At 31.3% G+C, this 20,088-nt stretch overlaps 2 protein-coding genes across 5 annotated transcripts; both read left to right on the forward strand.

Annotated features, from left to right (window-relative positions):
* The first annotated feature begins 1,700 nt into the window (after window positions 1-1,700).
* Window positions 1,701-11,338, forward strand: LOC114257946 (Adenine nucleotide alpha hydrolases-like superfamily protein). 4 transcript variants are annotated; one of them, XM_082909953.1, is made up of 5 exons: window positions 1,701-2,166; window positions 2,287-2,408; window positions 4,728-4,892; window positions 5,762-5,905; window positions 11,070-11,338. In XM_082909953.1, the coding sequence occupies exons 1-4, from the start codon at window positions 1,945-1,947 to the stop codon at window positions 5,862-5,864; spliced, it is 612 nt and encodes a 203-aa protein (XP_082766079.1). In that variant the 5' UTR covers window positions 1,701-1,944; the 3' UTR covers window positions 5,865-5,905; window positions 11,070-11,338. The 4 variants fall into 4 exon arrangements, with proteins under 4 accessions (XP_082766079.1, XP_082766082.1, XP_082766080.1 ...); XM_082909956.1 differs by lacking the exon at window positions 11,070-11,338 and adding an exon at window positions 10,416-10,446; XM_082909954.1 differs by lacking the exon at window positions 11,070-11,338 and adding an exon at window positions 7,911-7,990.
* Window positions 11,339-18,078: 6,740 nt separating this feature from the next.
* LOC114257991 (oleosin G) lies at window positions 18,079-19,154 on the forward strand. Its single transcript, XM_028197823.2, has one exon. The coding sequence runs from the start codon at window positions 18,322-18,324 to the stop codon at window positions 18,817-18,819; it is 498 nt and encodes a 165-aa protein (XP_028053624.2). The 5' UTR covers window positions 18,079-18,321; the 3' UTR covers window positions 18,820-19,154.
* The last annotated feature ends 934 nt before the right edge of the window (window positions 19,155-20,088 follow it).

The raw sequence follows: 20,088 nt of genomic DNA on the forward strand, positions 1-20,088 counted from the left end.
ACTTATTAATCCCAGGTAGTTTACAGAACAATGAAATAGAACCAGCAGACAACTCATCCCATTTCTCACACAAACACTCCACCAAACGAGAATAACACATTGCGCGGGCAACATTTATTACAGTTGTACTGCAACCATATGTACACACCAATAGCATAAAGGTATCCATCTCCTGTAAAAACACAAAAACACAACAATGAACAGTAATGAAAATCGATATGAAAATTCACATTGTGCAAAAAATAGATGACTACGTGTACATTTCAACTGCTAAATCCATAATTCACAATATGAAGATGTGAACATTCACATTACTATTAACAAGATGTCAACATTAAGCAAACATCAAAGTCCAATGACAACATCAACAATCTTCACATAATATAATGATGTGAACATTCACATCAGTGTATGATGATGTAAACATTCACATCAGTGCATAATGATGTGAACATTCACATCAATTTATGATGATGTAAACATTCACATTGATATTAACAAGATGTTAACATTAAGCAAGCATCAAAGTAAAATGAGAACATTAACAATCTTCACATAATATTAACAATCTTCACAGAGCCTCATTAAGCAAACATCAATTTAAAATGAGAACATCCACATTCTTCACATATTCCACATTCACAAAATGTGCAGATTCACATTGATATATATACTGATAATCAAATCATCCACACAGAGCCTCATTACGCATGCATCGAAGTCAAATGAGAACTACACAATCTTCACATAATACGAATGAACTCCCCTCCACATAACCACGTAAAATGCATATAATTGAAAAAACAGAGCATTCAATCCATATAAATCCAAAAACAGAGCATCTGATCCATTATACGAATGAAATCATAAACTGAACATGTATTCATAACCAAATTGATACTAACATTGATCATGCAATCCTACAATCGTACAGAAAGTTGAAAAAAACTGATTTGAACTAGTTATAATCCGGCAAATGTAACAACCGAACACCCTCCTCTTCGTCGTCTTCACTCGCAAACCACAGAACCAGACTCCAACAGCAAGGATAAAACCTTGGCACAACCAATCCTTGCAACGAGCATGCAAAACATAAACGTATCTCTCGGAATTGGATTGATGATGAAAAGCGTAAAATAGAAACTGCCAAACTTTATGAGCGAAGAAACAGACACCTATTACGTATTAACACTGTACATATATATATACAGGGGCAAAATAGTCCAAGAAATTATATTAAATTAGAAAAATGGACCTTATGGAATATCCAGAAAAGTTTATGGGACTAATTAGGTTATAATATTCTTTAGTGGACCTAATGAGTTATAACAACTCTAGAATGAATTTATCAATAAAAATCCCGTTAAAAAAGTTGTGTTTATAATAATAATTATTTTTTATTGTTGATTTGATGATTATGAGAGAAAAAATGAAATAATTATAATTTGAATGTGACATTTTGTCTTATTAATTATTTTAATTTATTTTTTATTGACTATGTTAATCTAAATCCAACTTTCCAAACAAGCCTTATAGAAAGGTACATAACATTGTCTCTCAAAAAATGTTTGAGATGATCTAAATAAATATATTTTTTAAAATTTTACAAAAAAAAATGTGTAAAAATAAAAAGATAAAACTTAAAAAAAAAAAAACACACACACACACACATTTATAAAAAAGATACCAAATAATACCGCAGTCTATTTTTATTTTGTAATATCTCACCAACCCAATCTGGTAAAGTCTAGAGAGAGAAAGAGAGGGCCGGCCATAAGAAAACCAAACAATTGTATGATATGATTAATCATTCAAAAAGCATGATTGATCAAATCATACATGGTATATGTCACAGCCTCCAAACTCCCACTCTCTCCTCAAAACTCTAGAGAGAGAAAATCCTAGAGAGAGAGAAGGAAAGGGCGGCGGCGCTGAGGTTGAGGAATGGATGTGAGGAAAATCGTAGTGGTAGTAGAAGACGTAGAAGCGGCGAGAACAGCACTCCAATGGGCACTCCACAACCTCATTCGCCATGACGATGTAATCACTCTCCTCCATGTATTCCCTACAACGAGATCTCGAAACAGGAACAAGCTCAGACTCCATAGATTGAAAGGCTTTCAATTAGCTCTCTCTTTCAAAGACATTTGCAACAATTTCCCCAACGTATATACATTTTTTTTAATCTTCTTCTTCTTCTTCAATGACTTGGTTAGAATGATTCAAATCGATTCTATTTATAAATATATATATATATATATATGAATGTGTTAGGGTTTGTTGCAGGCGAAGATCGAGATTGTAGTGAGAGAAGGTGATTTGGAAGGAGGGACGATTGCGACGGTAGTGAGAGAAATTGGAGCTTCCACGCTTGTTGTTGGGCTTCACGATCAGAGCTTTCTTTACAAGTAAGTTTAATTAATTAGTTAAGGAATTTTAATACAATACAATGTATTGAATATATTAACAATACTAGGATCAATCAATCAATTGGTTAGTGATTAGAGCATTGAATGTGCTTGGATTGATCAAGCAAGCAAGCTAGGCTTCAATGGTGGTCAACGCCATGTTTATGGGGGGTTTTCTGGTAAATTCACAATTAGGCACCAGCCAGGCAGGCATTTGGTTAACTGCCATTGCTCCTCCACGTGGAATTTTTTATGGCGTGCACTATACTATTATTAAAAATAATGCTATATGTATTAATTAGTATATTAATTGTTGATGTGACATAATTTAAGAGATTTTTAATATTTGTTGTGTGATTAATGAGTGGGGTCAATAATAATATCATAACTAGTATTGGTACACTAGTGTGTATATTAATTGATACATATAGCACCACCGTATATTTAGGCCAAGTTTGGCATATACAAAATAATTCATCTTTTTATTTTTTTATCTTTTTTTCATCACATCACCTCTCTACTTTTCTGCACATCTTTTCGTAAAAAAATAAAAAGTACACTTATTTAGGTCATCCTAAACAACCCTTTAATTGTCGTTTAGTAAAATTTTTCTTTTAGTTTTTTTTGGAGTTGAAACTTTTTAAATTTAGGATTAAATTTTTTTAGTTTTATTTATTTATTTTTGTTATAAAAAAATTGAAATAATTATAGTTTAAATATGATATTTTATTTTATTAATTATTTTTTACCTATTTTGTCTATTAGTGACTAATTTAGACATAACTCAACCCAACTCACATGGTGGTGTTTGGGAAGAAATTTTGATATAATTTTTTTAAAAAAAATTCACTGTAAGATTAAAAAAATTATAAAAAAAAAAGAAGCCTAACTAAAAAAACCCAATTTTTAAAAGAACAAATTCATCTGTTGATTTGTAATAAATAAAACAATATAAAAACCAAAATGATTTGGTCCGATTTATTAGTGGTGTTGATTTTACTTATCAAAAATATTGTCCTATTTATCACTGAATTGATGGGTAAAATTTTATAGAGTAAAATCATTTTTTTTTTTATTTGTACCAAAATCATTGTTGGTAGAATTAAATTATATAAAATTTTTAAGATATTGGATATAGTGAAATAGTGGGACACATTAGAAATATCGTTACGCATTTGCAATTTCATTAAATTTGAGCCTCGTTATGTTGACATATATTTTATAATTTTTTATTTAATTTTGTGTAGGTATTTTTCTTTTTTTCTGTTTTTTCAGTTAAATGTTAGCTAGAGTGGTTAAGTAGTAAGTTTTGTATAGTTGGGATGATTAATGTTTTATATTTTTAATCTATTGGAAAAACTAAAATAGATTAATTAATTTGAAGACATGTTTGGACAATCACTTCCCTTGAACATGCTTCCCTTAGTATATATAATGAAATGTTGGTCATTAGACATGCACAATGACAAGGCACGTGGCATGTTTGTAATGGCAGAAGAGTTGGATAACCAGACTGTCTGGTGATTTGACCATGAATAAAGGCACTATAAAAATTTCTAAGAGAAAAGCTACAACATGCCAAAAGAACACAGACTAAATTTTTAAAAATTGATTAACATTGTTGGACCACATACATATGATATCAAAATGGCTGTGGAGATGTGGCCATGCAAGCTCCAAGTTGAAGATTGGTAATAAGCCACATCAATTTATAAATAAAATTTGTAAATTATGTTTGTTTTTTATACATTTATTGTTCAAATCACTAGTTAAATCGAGGATTAATTATACTTTTCATCTCTGTAGAATGTTTCAATTTGAACACTGCTAATTTTATATCTTAAGTTCAATTCAGTTCATTTCGTCCAATTTAGACATTACAACTCTTGACATGAGGAGTACATGTGAAACTTTTGATGGTAATTTGAACGGAAAGACGAAAATGAAATAGGAATTTGAAATCTAGAGTTGACATTGTTCAAAATTGAAATCAAATAAAATGTATGTGAAATTATAAAGATGAAAAATGTAATTTATCCAAAGTCAAAAAGCATTCAGTGGACAATTATTTATGAGGGAGGGTCCATGCCTAATATATATTCATATGGGCATTCATTTGACAATTTGGCCTTTAGCCTTACACACAGAATTTAGTGCAGTGACCCTAGAGAACTTTTCACTATTATTGCCAGAATGATACAAAATAGGAACTAGGAGTAATAATTGGCAGTGGAACTCAAAACACTTCCCTTTTTTGTTCTTTTTTCTTTTTTTTTTTTTGTGTGTGTGTGTGTGTGTGTGTGTGGTGTTGGATCATAGGTTGGCCATGGCCCACAACAATATTGCTAGCAAATTTAATTGCAAGGTTCTTGCCATCAAGCATCCAACAACACCATTGACAACAATGGATGCTAATATTAGAGTACCAGAAGACAGTTCAACCAACATGGACTTCTCTCAGGTTGAAATTGCTGCTGAGTTAAGGTGAGATTTTCTTTTGAATTTTCCATCCACTTCTACATATTTACCTGCTCCCTTTACTTTTCCATAGTTAACGTGTCTTTTCCTCCCTGTATGAATTTTTTTTTTGACCTGGAAAAACCTCCCTATAAGTTCGGGTGCTTTTAAATATAACCGTTAAATTTCTCTCCACACCTAACTTTGTGGGAATACCATCCTCAATTTGCGTGAAAAGAGGTGGTTGTGGAGAGAAGTTTTGACTCTGTTTTTCCCCGGTGATCACATGCGAAATGACCAAGATGTCCTCATCAGATGAATATCGTATACATATATGATATACCATTATGTTCATATTGTTTATGTTTGATATCAACCAAAGTTAACAATGCATTATTAATCTATGTTTATGACTTCCGTTGTTAGGTTATTTCATGCCACTTGGTAAAAGTCTTTTATCTTATTGACAATGAAACAAAGGCCAACTATATTTATATATCTTTGTATGTGTTATTAATTTACACAATTGCTCTTTTGTTTTAGCTTTGAAAGTACCTAATCTTTAGAATTACATGCTCAATAATGAAGATTACCACAATATGGGAATCTGCATAACCCCATATAACCATTAGATGAATGCACATTTCATATTCCATCTAGCTTTACTTTTAATAATAGATTTTAGCCTTAAAAAAAAGAATAAAAAACATGGGCACAGAATCCTTTGTCCCCAAACATGTGCCTGCCTCTTGTCCCATGCATTTATTGCCATACGATCTGATTTTTCATTAGATCATGTGGTTAAGAGTGATAGAATAGACGGATAGACATTTTTTTATTCGAATTTGTATATTGTAGACTTCTAACTATCCAATTCCACAAATGATATATTGCAGCATCCCGGATGTACCACCACAGAAAATCCCATACCAAATATGTCCAAACCCTTCTGCAATTATATGGAGATCAAGGAAGACTAGAAGAAAGAGGAATCATTGAAAGCAGACTATAGTTTTCATCTTCGAATGAGCAAAATTCAGGTTACACTAGATCTTTGTAGCCTAGGGCTTGGATGTTTGAGCTGGGCATTAGTTTTTAGTTTTTCTCACACGACATGCACACGAAAAAAGTGCCATTGACACAATATAGAGCTGTTCATAATCACAAGTTTCTGGTTTGGTTTGTAAAGATAGATGCAGTGATCATATATCATTGTATTTGTTCACAAAGAGCAAGGGGTATATATGTCAGGCACATGTATACCCTTGGAACATTCATTCTTTGAAAAAAAAAAGAAAAAAAATGGTTGAGGAAAAAAAGTACTACTAAAAAACAGCCATTCATTAATTCGCAAATGATAGAGCTGAACCTCTCCCACAATGCCAATTGATGGATTGAAATATTTGACTGGCATTTTATGCTGTTTTAGTAGGCTGTGGCAAATTTATTCACATGAATTATGAATGAACATATATATATGAATGAATTATGAATGAACATACATATATTATGAATTATGAATGAACATCAAATGGGGGCAAAATTCATTTTATCCTGGTTTGAAGTTGGAGAATTTTGCCCCCATTTGAAACTGGGGTATTTTAACCCTTATGGTTAAAATATAGTTAGAAATCTATGTGCTTTTGACTAAAGTTTCGCTGTTAGTTTTCCATTTAAACTAATGAAAGGTGTACCACACACTATCTTTTGGAGTATATTTGGTTTTCTTTAAAAAAAAAAAAAAAAGTTAAAATTAACATATCAAAAGACAATTTTACCCCATCTTTTCCAAACGTAAAATTAGATTAAGAAGTTACTTAAAATTAACATAATTAAAATATAATTAAGCATTGATCTAAAATATAAAATAAATAATAATTAAGGATTGATTTAAAATATAATTAAAAGTAAAATCAGATTAAGATGTTCGAAATTACAATAAATAACTAAGGATCAAGGATTAATTGTAATCTAAAATATAATTAAATTAAAATTAGATTAAAAGTTAGGAAATACAAAAAATAATTATGGATTTTGATTTAATTGAATTAATGTTATAAATTATAAATTATATGTATGAGAGAAAAGAGAAAAAGAAAATAACAAAAAATGCATAGGACTTATTGCTTAATGTCATGTTTGTTTAGCTCTTTAGAAAAAGGGATTGGACTAATAGTCTGCGGTAGGGCTGTAACGACCCCATCACGTAAAATGATTAGCACTTAATTAATTAAGGAGATTTGGATTTTAATTGCCAATTATTCTAATTTAATCTGAGATTTATGAAAATTATGGAGACTGATTCGTATGTGATTCTATTGATGATTTATTTTGGAATTAGAAATTGAAAGCCTAAATGGCTGCAGACAGTACAAATGGTGAATTGAATTATTTTAATTTCGAGTAACGGACCATATGGGAGTTCAATTAAATATTCGATTCAGATTTATAAATTCAGGTTTGATCAATTGGGTCCGAATTGGAGTTAATTAAGTTATGAGGATTAAGAATTAAGATTAATATGAATTAAATTTATTTATGAGGCGCTTAGTTTAATATGTAATTTATAGAACAAAGATTTTGAAGTTTAATCTGAAATTAAAGACCTTAATAATTTGAGGAATCAAAATTGATAATGGAAATTTAATCTGATGTTTAGAGCCTTTGGGAGTTTGATTAAAAATTTGACTTAGACTCATAAATTTAAATATAATTAATTGAGCTCTAATGGAAGTCAAATTAAATTAATTAAATTATGTGAGATTATGATTAGTTGTAATTAATTTAATTATGTGTTAATTAAGATTTATTAAGACTAAGTGTTATTTAAACTAAGCTAATCTTATTCATGAATTAAATTAAGAAGGAATCTAAAATTGTGAGTGTGTGGGTGTAGAGAGAAACCTGTGTGGGTGTGCTGAGAATTCTAGTTATACAAGTGTGTGTATACACGTGTAATGTGGAGACAAAGGTGTGTGTGCGCTGGTGAGTTTTAGAGTCAATGAAAAAAAAAAAAATGGTGAACTCAATATATATGTTGAATAGGAATGCAATGGAAGCAAAAAGGATCAAGAGAGAGAAAGAGGAGGACCAGAGAGACAGCTAGCTGCTGGAAATCCAACTCAAGAGTTTAAGAAGAAGAAGAAATAAGGAAGGCGAAGTTGGAAAAGGTGTGGAATTAAAGGGGAGTTCAAGAATTTATCAAAGATTCATCAAATTCAAGAGTTTAGGTAAGAAATTCAAGCTTAATCCTTATAGATTGATTACTTAACAACCAAAATCAAGAAGTAAATGGGTTTAATTTCATGGAAATAGAAAGAATTAGGAATGACATGGGTGGGCCCATAAAGGACATGGCCCACCATTTAAGGCCCAGTCCATGATTCTCAATATTCTTGAAGCCCAACGTCACACCAAGCACTAATAACATCTAAACACTTGGCAAGTAAAGAGCCAGCCACATCAGCAGACAAAGATCCTGCAGAGTTATTGCACCACACATCAGTCATTAATGAGCTTCCCTGCAGCATTTATTACGATAACCCTTCACGTCGGAACAGAATGGCCACACCATGGACAAGGCAAGCTAAAACATAGACTTTTGGCCAACGTGACAGCCCGAAGTGGACAAGGAAATGATGAGCAAAAGATATAAGCAGGCTCCTAAGACGAAGAAAAGGTTTAGTTATCTATCTCCATCCTTTTCCTACATCTCCATCACCCTCACCTGTCTAACTTGCTCGTCGGAGGGTTCGCTGGGGGACTCCCCGTTCTCCGTTGAACTCTTTTGCAGGTATTCCCTGCAGGTCCAACCCTCGGACAACGGCTTGGGAAGCGTAGATCATTCCGACCCGTTCCATTTGGAGCATCCAATAACGAAAGTATCATCAAGGAAAAGAATGAAGAAATTTTGAGTTAGGTTTAATAATTAAGAAATTGATGTTGTAATTCAATATTTGAGTTTGATCCTTGTCATCCTTCATAAATTTGAAGTCTAACCTTACATGCATCGTGGGTTTCCAAGATTCTAGACGTTAATTCATGATTTAAAGGTTTATGACCTTAAATTAAGTTTGATATGAAGAAAAGGAATAAAAACCTAAATTAGAACAATTCAAGAAATAAAATTATGATTTGAAAATATTGTTTTGATCTTAATTTCATACATGCAAAAGACTATCTAAGAAGTTTATAATTTTAATTTCATGTCTTGAAGGAAGATAGAAAAGGATTTTGAAGTCAATTTTATATAAACAAAAAATAAATTAGCAAGAAAATGAGTTAGGTTCATAATTATGAAAATTAACTTAGAAATTAATTATTTTGAGTTTGATTTTGAATATCTTATATGAATCTGAGCCTTATTTTTACATGCATGTAATTTGGAGAAATTAAGGAATTAATTAATGAACATGGTTAAGGTTAATCAATATGGAAATAATTATAATTCTTCAATTGAGCTAGGGTTTGGAAACCTTGATATATATATGAGATGTAAATCTACATGCATCATAGATTTCTTGGAATTGATTTCATGTTTTGATGAAATAAAAACTAAGCTTTGGGAAAATTATGAATTTATGAACAAATGAGTTCAATGTTTAAATTAAAAGAGTTTTGATGTAAATGATTTAAAATTGATCATATTATCTTGATTATTTAAGAATTGTATGTTTTTAGATAAGCCATGTATGAACCCAAGTCTTGAAATTATTTTGAAAACTCAATTTAAGTTTTAGAATTTGTGAGCTTGGAGTTGGGCTTGATACGAAGAACATGAATTGAGTTAAATTTGTTGAATTTGAAGTTTGTATGTGCATGCATGTAAGGGATTGTCATAAGTTTGCATATTTGATTACAAATATGCATTTTATAATGAATTGAATGTTATTTGGCACACGCAAGCATGATAATGTTGAATTTCATGAAGTGATCATCAATTGTACTATTTAAGTTGAAAATGAAACCTATATTTCACATGCGTGTATATTTAAAAATGATATGAAAATTAATTTGCATGAGCCTTGAGGTTATGAAGTGAGTTTGATATGATTCGAGTTTATAAGATGGATTTCTGTAAATTTGAGATTCAAATCTTGTGAAATTAGCCCTTATATTCATGTTAAAAGTTATATGGTATGAGTCTTATGATATTAATTACAATGGTTGAAATCAAGTTTTGAAGCTCAAACATAATCTAGAAAAATTCAGAATTCAACACGTCCGCTCGAGCGTGGAAAGTCTCACTCAAGCGTACCCTGTTTTACTAGACTCCTCGCTTGAGCGTCAAAAATCTCGCTCAAGCGTAAATTGCAAGCAACCAGTACCTTTCCAGACCAAAGGGGTCCGCTCGAGCGAAGGGCCCTGTTTCAAAAATTTTGAAAAGAAGTTTTATGCTTCCTTTTCCGTTCTCTTTCATTTTAAAACACTCTTAGACATGCATTGAACATTGCAGATGAATTAAAAAACATGAAAGGAGCCTAAGAATGTTAAACAAGTTAAAGAATGAAATGAATTGTAATATGACCCAATGTGTTATGAATTATGTAGGGTCAAATGCAGGGTCGAATCAAGCACCAGAACACTGTGAGTAATGACTCTGTAAAGTTGTGTTTAACTTCAAGTATTTTCTGACTGATATGAAACGATCTGTTTTCTGAAATACTATTTTATGAATTATGAATGAATATCCAATTTTCTGAAATGTATTTATGGCACCCTTAGTTCACGTAGCTCTCGCCCAGGAGTAACAATACCGTGGCTAATATGCACGTAGCCCTCGCCCAGGGGTAACAATACTGTGGCTTATATTCACGTGGCCTTTGCCAAGGGGTAACAATACCGAGGCCTATATTCACGTGGCCCTCGCCTGGGGGTAACAATAACATGACTACTTGCGCGCAAGATATGGACCTTTATGGTCGTCGGTACCGACTATACATGTGGGTCTCAGGACCAAGTCGATATGATAGCTAATGGATGCACCACGTATGATCTTATGCAAAATATGAATATAAATATGAACATGTATCTGAATCTATTTCTGATTTGAAATCTGAATATGCAAAAGACTTTGTTTCCGATGAGAATATGTTTTTGATATAAACTCTGATTTCTGACTCTGTGATGGATATCATTCATTAAAATATTTTGCTCTGTTATTATTCACTGGGTTCTAGCTCACTGTATTATTTATGTATGTAGGTGAATAGGTGCGTGACCAGGCTTCGAGGCATCTATCTGGAATCTGTTTTTGTCAGCCAACCTATGTGCCTCCCGTGGAGGTTCCGGATATGTCAAGTGACTATGGCTATGTGATTTAAAATTTGAGTTTTGTTTTCTTGACTGGTTAGACTAGTCTTATATATTTTGTAAATAGAGCTAAGTCCCTTTTTGTCTAATCTGTATACATATAATGACGTAGGGATGATATGTTCATATGTATATAAAAAGTTTAAAATTTTTCTATCTCATATAAGTCTGCACAGCTCAATGGACGTGGTATATTTGTTATTTGCTTCAGCTAGCCCTTATTATTATGTTAATTTGTCTCAGAGGCCTTCGGTAATCCCATGATTACTGGCCGGTTACGATGCTAAACTTATAGAGGCAGGGTTGGGTCGTGACAGGTAAGTAGTGGATATACCGATTTGTTCAAATCGACCGAACTGAACTGATTCGTCTGATTTTGGACGAATGCGTGATGACGAGCGGATGGTTGCGGATTGATTTTTTTCAATCCGCCTAGTTTTGGATGGATGGCGGATTTGAGGTTCCTTTGACCACAACCGAACCGTCAAACCGCGAGCACCCTTATTAATTTGTAAGACTTTAGTATTTTCAATTTATTTAAATTTTCTATTTGTGTTTTCAATTGAAAAAGAGTTTAAATATTTTGTTGAATATATTCTGTTCAAAAAGAGTTTTCAACTTGGATATATTTTTTGATTTTTAAATCTAACTCTAAAAATAACAAATAAAAAGATGAAATATGCTGGTTGATTTTTGTTTTCAAAAACAGATATAGATGTAACAATATAAAGACATACATCAGGCCTTGTTTGGTTTGTGTTTCTCAAAAAAATTTGAGAAAAATTCTCTACAAATAAGTTTTCAAAAGTAATCAAACCAAACAAATTTTTTCAAAATTTTTTCCAAAACTTGTTTGGTTTATAAATTTTCCAAACAAATCTCTCTCTCATACACATCAAATCAATTACTTTTTCCAAAACTCTCTCTCAAAATAATTTTTCAAAACATCTTTTGAAAAAAATTCAAACTAAATAAATTTTCGTACTTTTTATCTCAAAACATGTTTCTCAAATACAAACCAAACAATCTCTACTACTACTCTGTTCAGGGTTTTGATGGTTTGAATTGTTTTTATATTTTAAGAATCATAGATTGTAATACTTTATGCGGATGAGGCATAATGTGATTGTAATATGTGGATGAGACATTCAATAATTGTAATATTCTAAAGTTTCAAGCTTTCTTTTTTTGGATGATACGTGCAGTAATTATAACATTTTTTTAAGTCATTGACTGTAATATTTTTTTTTTTTTTAAGGAAGTGCACTAGTTAAATTATGTTGACAATTTATAAAATTTTCAAACCGATCCGCCTCCATCCGCCAATCTGTTCAATCCACATCTACCAAATTCACGGACAAATGCAGATTAATTTTCTCCAATCTGTCAATTTAGCGGATGGATGGCGGATTGGAGATTCCGTGGCCGGAACCGACCTGCGCCCACCCCTAGACCGTGGAACCCATCTAAAGAGTATTTGGTTAGGGACATGAGTGAGGGGATTATCTATCCCTTTGGACTAGTAATCCCCCCATGTGGTAGGACTAATAAAGCCATAAGATCATTGGGATTAGAAATTGAGTGAGGGGATTAGTGAAATTTTAAATGATTTTTAAGTAAAAATTATATTTTTTAGAATAACAAAATAATTATAATATTAAACAAATACTAAAACTTAAAAAATATTAATTTTATATATTAATACTATCTATAGCATTACTAATCAAGTGGTGTACAAACAAACCCTTTTTATCCTGCATCTCCAATCTAATACTACCATACTAATAATATCCCCATTCAATCATACCGTACTCCTAATCTCCTCTATCCTATGGAGCTAAACAAACATAACCAAGGATATTACAGTCATTGCACATCTAGAGTTAATTTTGTCTTTGATATTTTGTTCTTAATTTTTGTTTAATTTCTTAACAGATATTATTGAATTGATCGAACTGACACAAATGACTAATTGGGTAACTGTTTGCCCATTTATTCTGGTTCAAGTTGAAATATAGAAGGGAAAATGTTTGGAAGCTCTAGAAAATGAGCTCTAATGTATGTGTGGATCCCATCTGATGTGATGTTTTGGCCTTGTGTGTTTTTTTGTTTTTTTTTTTTTTGATATTCCACATCACTAAAGCTCAATTAGAGCTCTAGTTTTAGTAAGATGAATCATTATTGATACAGAAGTTGGGTTCATCCATAATTATAGGCATTAAAAAAGTCAACATGCTTTGTAGACAGGAACGGATCCAGAATTGTTACTTTAAGAAGAGTATTCTATAGTTTAAAAAATTAGAGACTACTCTATATAATTTTGAAATTATCTATACAAACGAAGTGCAGTCATTGCTCACTATTGGGCTGGGTTGTCTTCCTCACGGATCACATTTCTGAGATGATTGATGCCTGCAGGCTGCAGTGACTCCCCCAGGCCCAGATTGGCCCAAGAGTGTTGATAATGACATCGCCACAATGGCCTCAAATACAATAAGGTGGTCGGGTTTCTTTCAACTTGACAGAATCTCAAGAGCACCACGATTGTTGTTTCAGTCATCCAAACCTTAGTGTATACCAAATGTGAAAAAAAAAAAAAAAAAAAAAAAAAAAAAAAAAAAAATATATATTATAATATTTTTATTTTATTGTGATTATTTATAAAAATATATAATAAGTATATTTTTAAAAGTAAATTATTTATTTTTTAGAAACAAACAAGATAAAATAAAAATACTACAATTATCAAATTAATCTAATTTTCTTAATAGATGATACACCTGGAGAGTCATACAAAATAAATTATTCGAATCACCAAAATAGAACCTGTAGTGAACCCATAAACTCTTCAAATTCTTTCAAGTTTAAAGTTTAAATTTGAGAGAAACTCAAACTTTTTGGTATTATATTTTTAAATAAAGATTGAGAACTCTAATTTTGGAGCTCTACAGAGAACTCTAGTGATGTGGTAAAGAGTGAGGCTCACATGTGATGTGATGTGTATGCCTTTGTTTTTGTGTATTTTTTTTTTTTTTCTCTTGCTACATCATTAGAGCTCTCTTTAGAGTTTCAAAATTAGAACTCTATCATTATTGTATATTTTTACTCGACTCGTCTTTTGATTCCGCTATTTAAAACCCTGTGAAAAAAAAAAAAAAATTGACGAAGTAAGTCATCAATGAATTTTGTTTTGTTTTGTTTTATTTTTATTTCAATTTTAATCCCACCACTTTTCATGGTTGATTAATTCCCGCCAATTTCATCTAATCATTTCCCATGGACAAGGTAGGGCTGCAAATGAACTGAACTGTTCATGAATAAGCTCGGCCCAGCTCGTTAAGGGCTCGGCTCAGCTCGACTCAACTCGATTCGTTTAGTAAACGAACCGAGCTTGGGCTCGAACTTGCATAAACTCGACTCATTAAACTCGGCTCGTTTATCTTTATTTAAATTATATAATAAATATATTATTTATATATTAAATAATATATAAATATATATAAATAATATTTTTAAAAAATTTATCGAGTTGAGCCGAGCTGAGCTCGAGTTTTCTTAATATTAACGAGCTGAGCCGAGTTTGAGCCCAGTTTCTTATTAAGCTGAGCATGAACTCATTAAACGAACTCGATAAGTAAATGAGCCGAGCTCCAACTCAACTTAGCTCGATTCGTTTGCGGCCCTAGACCAAAAGAAAAAAATATTAAAGAATTGTTTATTTATTGTAAATGGAGAGCATCTTTATCAGGAATGATTACTTTTTTTTTTTTTTTTTTTTTTTTTTTTTTTTTTTTTTAGTCTCGGAGTTTCCTATCATTTATCACTTATATTTATTAAATTTTTAAAATTTTAGCAAGTATTCGGTCTTATAAATTGAAAGGTTGTTTAAAATAATCTAAATAAGGGATAAAGTAATAATAAATCTTAAAATGTGATATTATGAACGGTTTAGTCCTTTTTTTTTTCTTATAAACCAAAAGATCTCATTAAAATAGAAATTACATAAAAGGGTAGTCACTTACATATTTGGGTTTAATTTTTTAGGAATAAAAGTGATTTTTTCAAAATGTAAAATTACACATTTGGATAATTTGTATTATAGAAGTTTTAGATTTTCACACATTACGAACAGAAACCTAAACTCTAATGTAACACTCCAATAATGTAACACTTTAATGTAACATACTAAAAAACTCATTGGTGTACTTTTTCCAAACGTGACAACGTAACACTCAAAACAAAAAAAATAAAAATAAAAATTATTTGGTGTACTTTTTCCAAACGTAACTCTCCAATGTAAAAAAAAAAAAAAATAAATAAATACTTAGTGTACTTTTTCCAAACGTAATACTTCAATTAGTGTAACCCCAAACGTAACACTCCAATGTAACATACTCTAATGTAACACAAAAAAATTTTAAAAAATTTATTAGTGTACTTTTTTCAAATGTAATACTCATAGTTTAAAATTATACATTTGTTCAAAACTTATTAAGGAATATTTGTACTCTTTTCGGAATGGTTTGGAGAATCTCACATTTTTTTTTAGTGTTACGTTTATGAAAAGTACACTAAGAAGGGTTTTTTTTTTTTTGTGTTACATTGGAGCGCTACGTTTGGAAAAAGTACACCAAAGAGTTTTTTTGTGTATTACATTAAACTGTTACACTAAGAATTTTTTTTAAAATGTTATATTGAAATGTTACGTTTGGAAAAAAGTACATTAAGGAGTTTTTTTTTTATGTTACATTAGAATGTTACACTAAGAAGTTTTTGTGTATTACATTAAGGGGTTTTTTTAGAGTGTTATATTTGAAAAAAGTATATCAAGAAATTTTTTTTGTATGTTACATTAGAGTGTTACACTAAGGAGTTTTTGTGTGTTATATTAGAGTGTTGCATTAAGGAGTTGTTTTGTGTGTTATATTAGAGTATTATGTTTGGAAAAAAATACGATAAGAATTTTTTTGTGTGTTACATTAGAGTGTTATAATAAGAAATTTTTTTGTGTGAAGCACCAATAAATCTCAAAATGTGATATTATGAACGGTTTAGTCCTCCCTTTTTTCTTATAAACCAAAAGGTCCCATTAAAGTGGAAATTACATAAAAGGGTAGTCACTTACATGTTTGGGTTTAATTTTTTAGGGATAAAAATGATTTTCTCAAAATGTAAAATTACACATTTGGACAATTTGTATTATAGAAGTTTTAGATTTTCACACATTACGAATAGAAACCTAAACTCTAATATAACACTCCAATATAACATACTAAAAAATTCATTGGTGTACTTTTTCCAAACGTGACAACGTAACACTCAAAAAAAAAAAGAAAAATTTATTTGGTGTACTTTTTCCAAACGTAACTCTCCAATGTAAAAAATAAATAAATAAATACTTAGTGTACTTTTTCCAAACGTAATACTTCAATTAGTGTAACCCCAAACGTAACACTCCGATGTAACATACTCCAATGAAACACAAAAAATTTTAAAAAATTTCTTAGTGTACTTTTTTCAAATGTAATACTCATAGTTTAAAATCATACATTTGTTCAAAACTTATTAAGGAATATTTGTACTCTTTTCGGAATGGTTTGAAGAATCTCATATTTTTTTTTAGTGTTACATTGGAGTGTTACGTTTATGAAAAGTACACTAAGAAGGTTTTTTTTTTTTTTTTGTGTTACATTGGAGCGTTACGTTTGGGAAAAGTACACCAAAGAATTTTTTTGTATATTACATTAAACTGTTACACTAAGATTTTTTTTTTGAGATGTTATATTGAAGTGTTACGTTTGAAAAAAGTATATTAAGGGATTTTTTTTTTTTTTTTGGTGTTACATTAGAATGTTAAGAAGTTTTTGTGTGTTACATTAAGAAGTTTTTTTAGAGTGTTATATTTGAAAAAAGTACATCAAGAAATTTTTTTTGTATGTTACATTAGAATGTTACACTAAAGAGTTTTTGTGTGTTATATTAGAGTGTTGCATTAAGGAGTTTTTTTGTGTGTTATATTAGAGTATTACGTTTGGAAAAAAATACGCTAAGAATTTTTGTGTGTGTTACATTAGAGTGTTACAATAAAAAAAAAATTTTGTGTGTTACTTCAGAGTGTTATACTAAGGAATTTTTTTTTTAGTATTATATTGGAGTGTTACGTTTGGGAAAGTACAGTAATGAGTTTTTTTATGTGTTACATTAGTATTATATTTGAATGTTAATTAATGTCAATGTTACAATAAGGACAAACACCACAAAAAAGAACAAACATCACACCAATAACACCACAAACGGAGTAACATCATCCACCTACAAATCACTCTACCTAATCTCCCACAAAAATAAATAAATAAATAGAAACGTAAAAAATTACCTTACCCACGCATACCCAACATTAGAAAAAAATTCAAACAAAATCACACATAAGGGCAAATAAGTAAAATTTCAAACCCCAAATTATGGAAATGCAACATACCCAAAATAAAAATGACTAATTGGTTTGAAAGAAAACTTTTAGGACTAAATGAAATAACTTTTCTCCAAATGGGATTTATGAGTAATTTTTTCCTAAATAAGTGTATGTTTTATTTTTTTATGAAAAAATATACTTAAAAAATAGAGAGATAATGATTTAAAAAAATAAAAAGATAAAAAAAAATATACTAATATAGAGGATGCAAAACAATCCCTTAACTAATAAATAAATTTGTCTTAAAATCACCATATTATTTTTCCTTTATCAGATGGGTAAGATAACTCCACTAATAATTAGAGAATATATATATAAATATATCTTAAATATTTTAATTAATTATTATATTATTAAATTTAAAAAATAAATTTAATTTTTAAACCTAAATAATAATGGGCTAAATACAAAAAAAAAAAAAAAAAGGTTGTGGTCTGTGCTTCACCCAAATAATTCTCAAACCCCAGCCCACAGAAAAAGTCAAGAGTTCCCCACAGCATATGCATATGCATAGGGAAGTCCAAAGCCTCCAACAACTCCAACCCCCACGTGTACCCTTTGCATGTCTCCACACACGTGTCACCCCCTTCCTCACCCTTCTTCTTCATCTTCATCTTCATCTTCATCAATCAATCAAACCCCTCTCTCTCTCTCTCTCTCTCTCTCTCAACAATGGCTGATCGGCAAGGCGGCTCCACCCAAACCCAGAGACCCACAAGACCCACCACCACCACCAACGACCACACTGCATTTCTTCGAAGACTCCATGAAAATTCACCAAACTCAACCAGACTCATTGGCTTCTTAACCCTCCTTATCTCCGGAGCTATACTCCTCTTCCTCACAGGAGTCACCGTCACCGTCACTTTCCTCGGCCTCATCTTCTTCACTCCACTGCTCTTCATTACGAGCCCCATATGGGTCCCGCTCGTCACCGTCATCTTCGTCGCAGTCGCCGGATTCTTATCCCTTTGCGGCTTCGGCATGGTCACCATGGCGGTTATGTCCTGGATGTACCGCTACTTTCGCGGGTTTCACCCACCCGGGTCGGATCAGGTCGACTATGCCAGGAACCGGATTGCCGACACGGCCAACCACGTGAAGGACTATGCGAGAGTGTACGGCGGGTATTTGCATAGTAGGGTCAAGGATGCGGCGCCGGGCGCTTAATAGCCGGTCGGGTTTTATTTGGACATGTTTGGTACTCAATTTAGGTTTGTGTACCTTAATTTTTTTATTTTTTATTTTTTTTTTTGTGTGTGTGTTTATGTTTCTGAGGTGAATCCTTCATGTGTGGTATGGAAATCGGAAATCGGGGTAGTTGTGTTAACTTTAATGTGGTTTTTTGGGGATGTTTGTTGGTCTTGCACTTGATTGATTTTGGGCTCACGCATAAAGATTTGACTGATGCGAAAGATTTGATCAATAGATTTTAGAATTAATCGAGTTGTACGTTAATTGATCCGATGTAATATAAAAATATATACATTTTTTTTTTTTTTTTTGGATTTAGCGGAAAAGAATCACATATATGGAGTAGAGAGTGAGATTGATAAGCAAGGCTTTTGTTTGTGTGGTAACATCCTTGCATTGTGTATTGCATTATGTGCCTGTTTGGTGCAGTTTAAAAGTTACTTATTTCAGTTTTTAGCTTAATTTAAGTTATTTTGATGTGTTTGGTTTAGTTTATAGTTTTTAACTTATAACTTTTTGGAAGTCAGAAATCAACTTATTCTTTGAGTGGGACAGAAGATGCTTAATTTATAAGTCAGAAATCAGCTTATGTTCATAGTTATAAGCTATAAGCTGTTTAGGCATAAGCTATAAGCACTTTCCCACAATTCTACCAAAAAGATCCTAGGTATCATGATGTGATTCATGCTAATTAAACCAACACTCAATTTGGATTTGGATTTGGTTTTTATGGAGTCAATTAAGAATTTGTTTTGGGATGAAATAAGCTTCCAAGTGCACTATGTGCATCTCCAATGCGCTAGACATATAATACTTGTTAGTTAAAATACCTAGTGTGATTCACTTTTTTCAATTCCAATGCACTAGGCATATGATTAGGCATTTTTGCTCAACTCATATTCACTAGCTACATGTAGTTAGCCTTCAACGCTAGGCAAAATGTATTCAATCATTATGATCATTTCCCTCCATCTTTGTTGTTGACGTAGCATTCTATAAAATTAATAGCATTTGGATAAATGGCTAAACTAAAGGGTATGGTTGGAGTAAAAACATAAAACAGTTGATAGGCAAAATAAAATATATATTTTATAGTAATATTTAGATAGTTAAAATGCCTACTACCGTTGGAGGTTCGTGACCCAATTTGGGCTCATCTTGACATGTTTATCTGTTAGTATTGAGTAGATTATTCCTTTAAAATATTAGATTATTTTAGACATTAGATTCCTGTCACCGCAGAAT

The sequence above is a fragment of the Camellia sinensis genome, chromosome 15 (genome assembly GCF_055761805.1).
Source record: "Camellia sinensis isolate YWXY chromosome 15, ASM5576180v1, whole genome shotgun sequence".
In the NCBI taxonomy this organism is placed as follows: domain Eukaryota; kingdom Viridiplantae; phylum Streptophyta; class Magnoliopsida; order Ericales; family Theaceae; genus Camellia; species Camellia sinensis.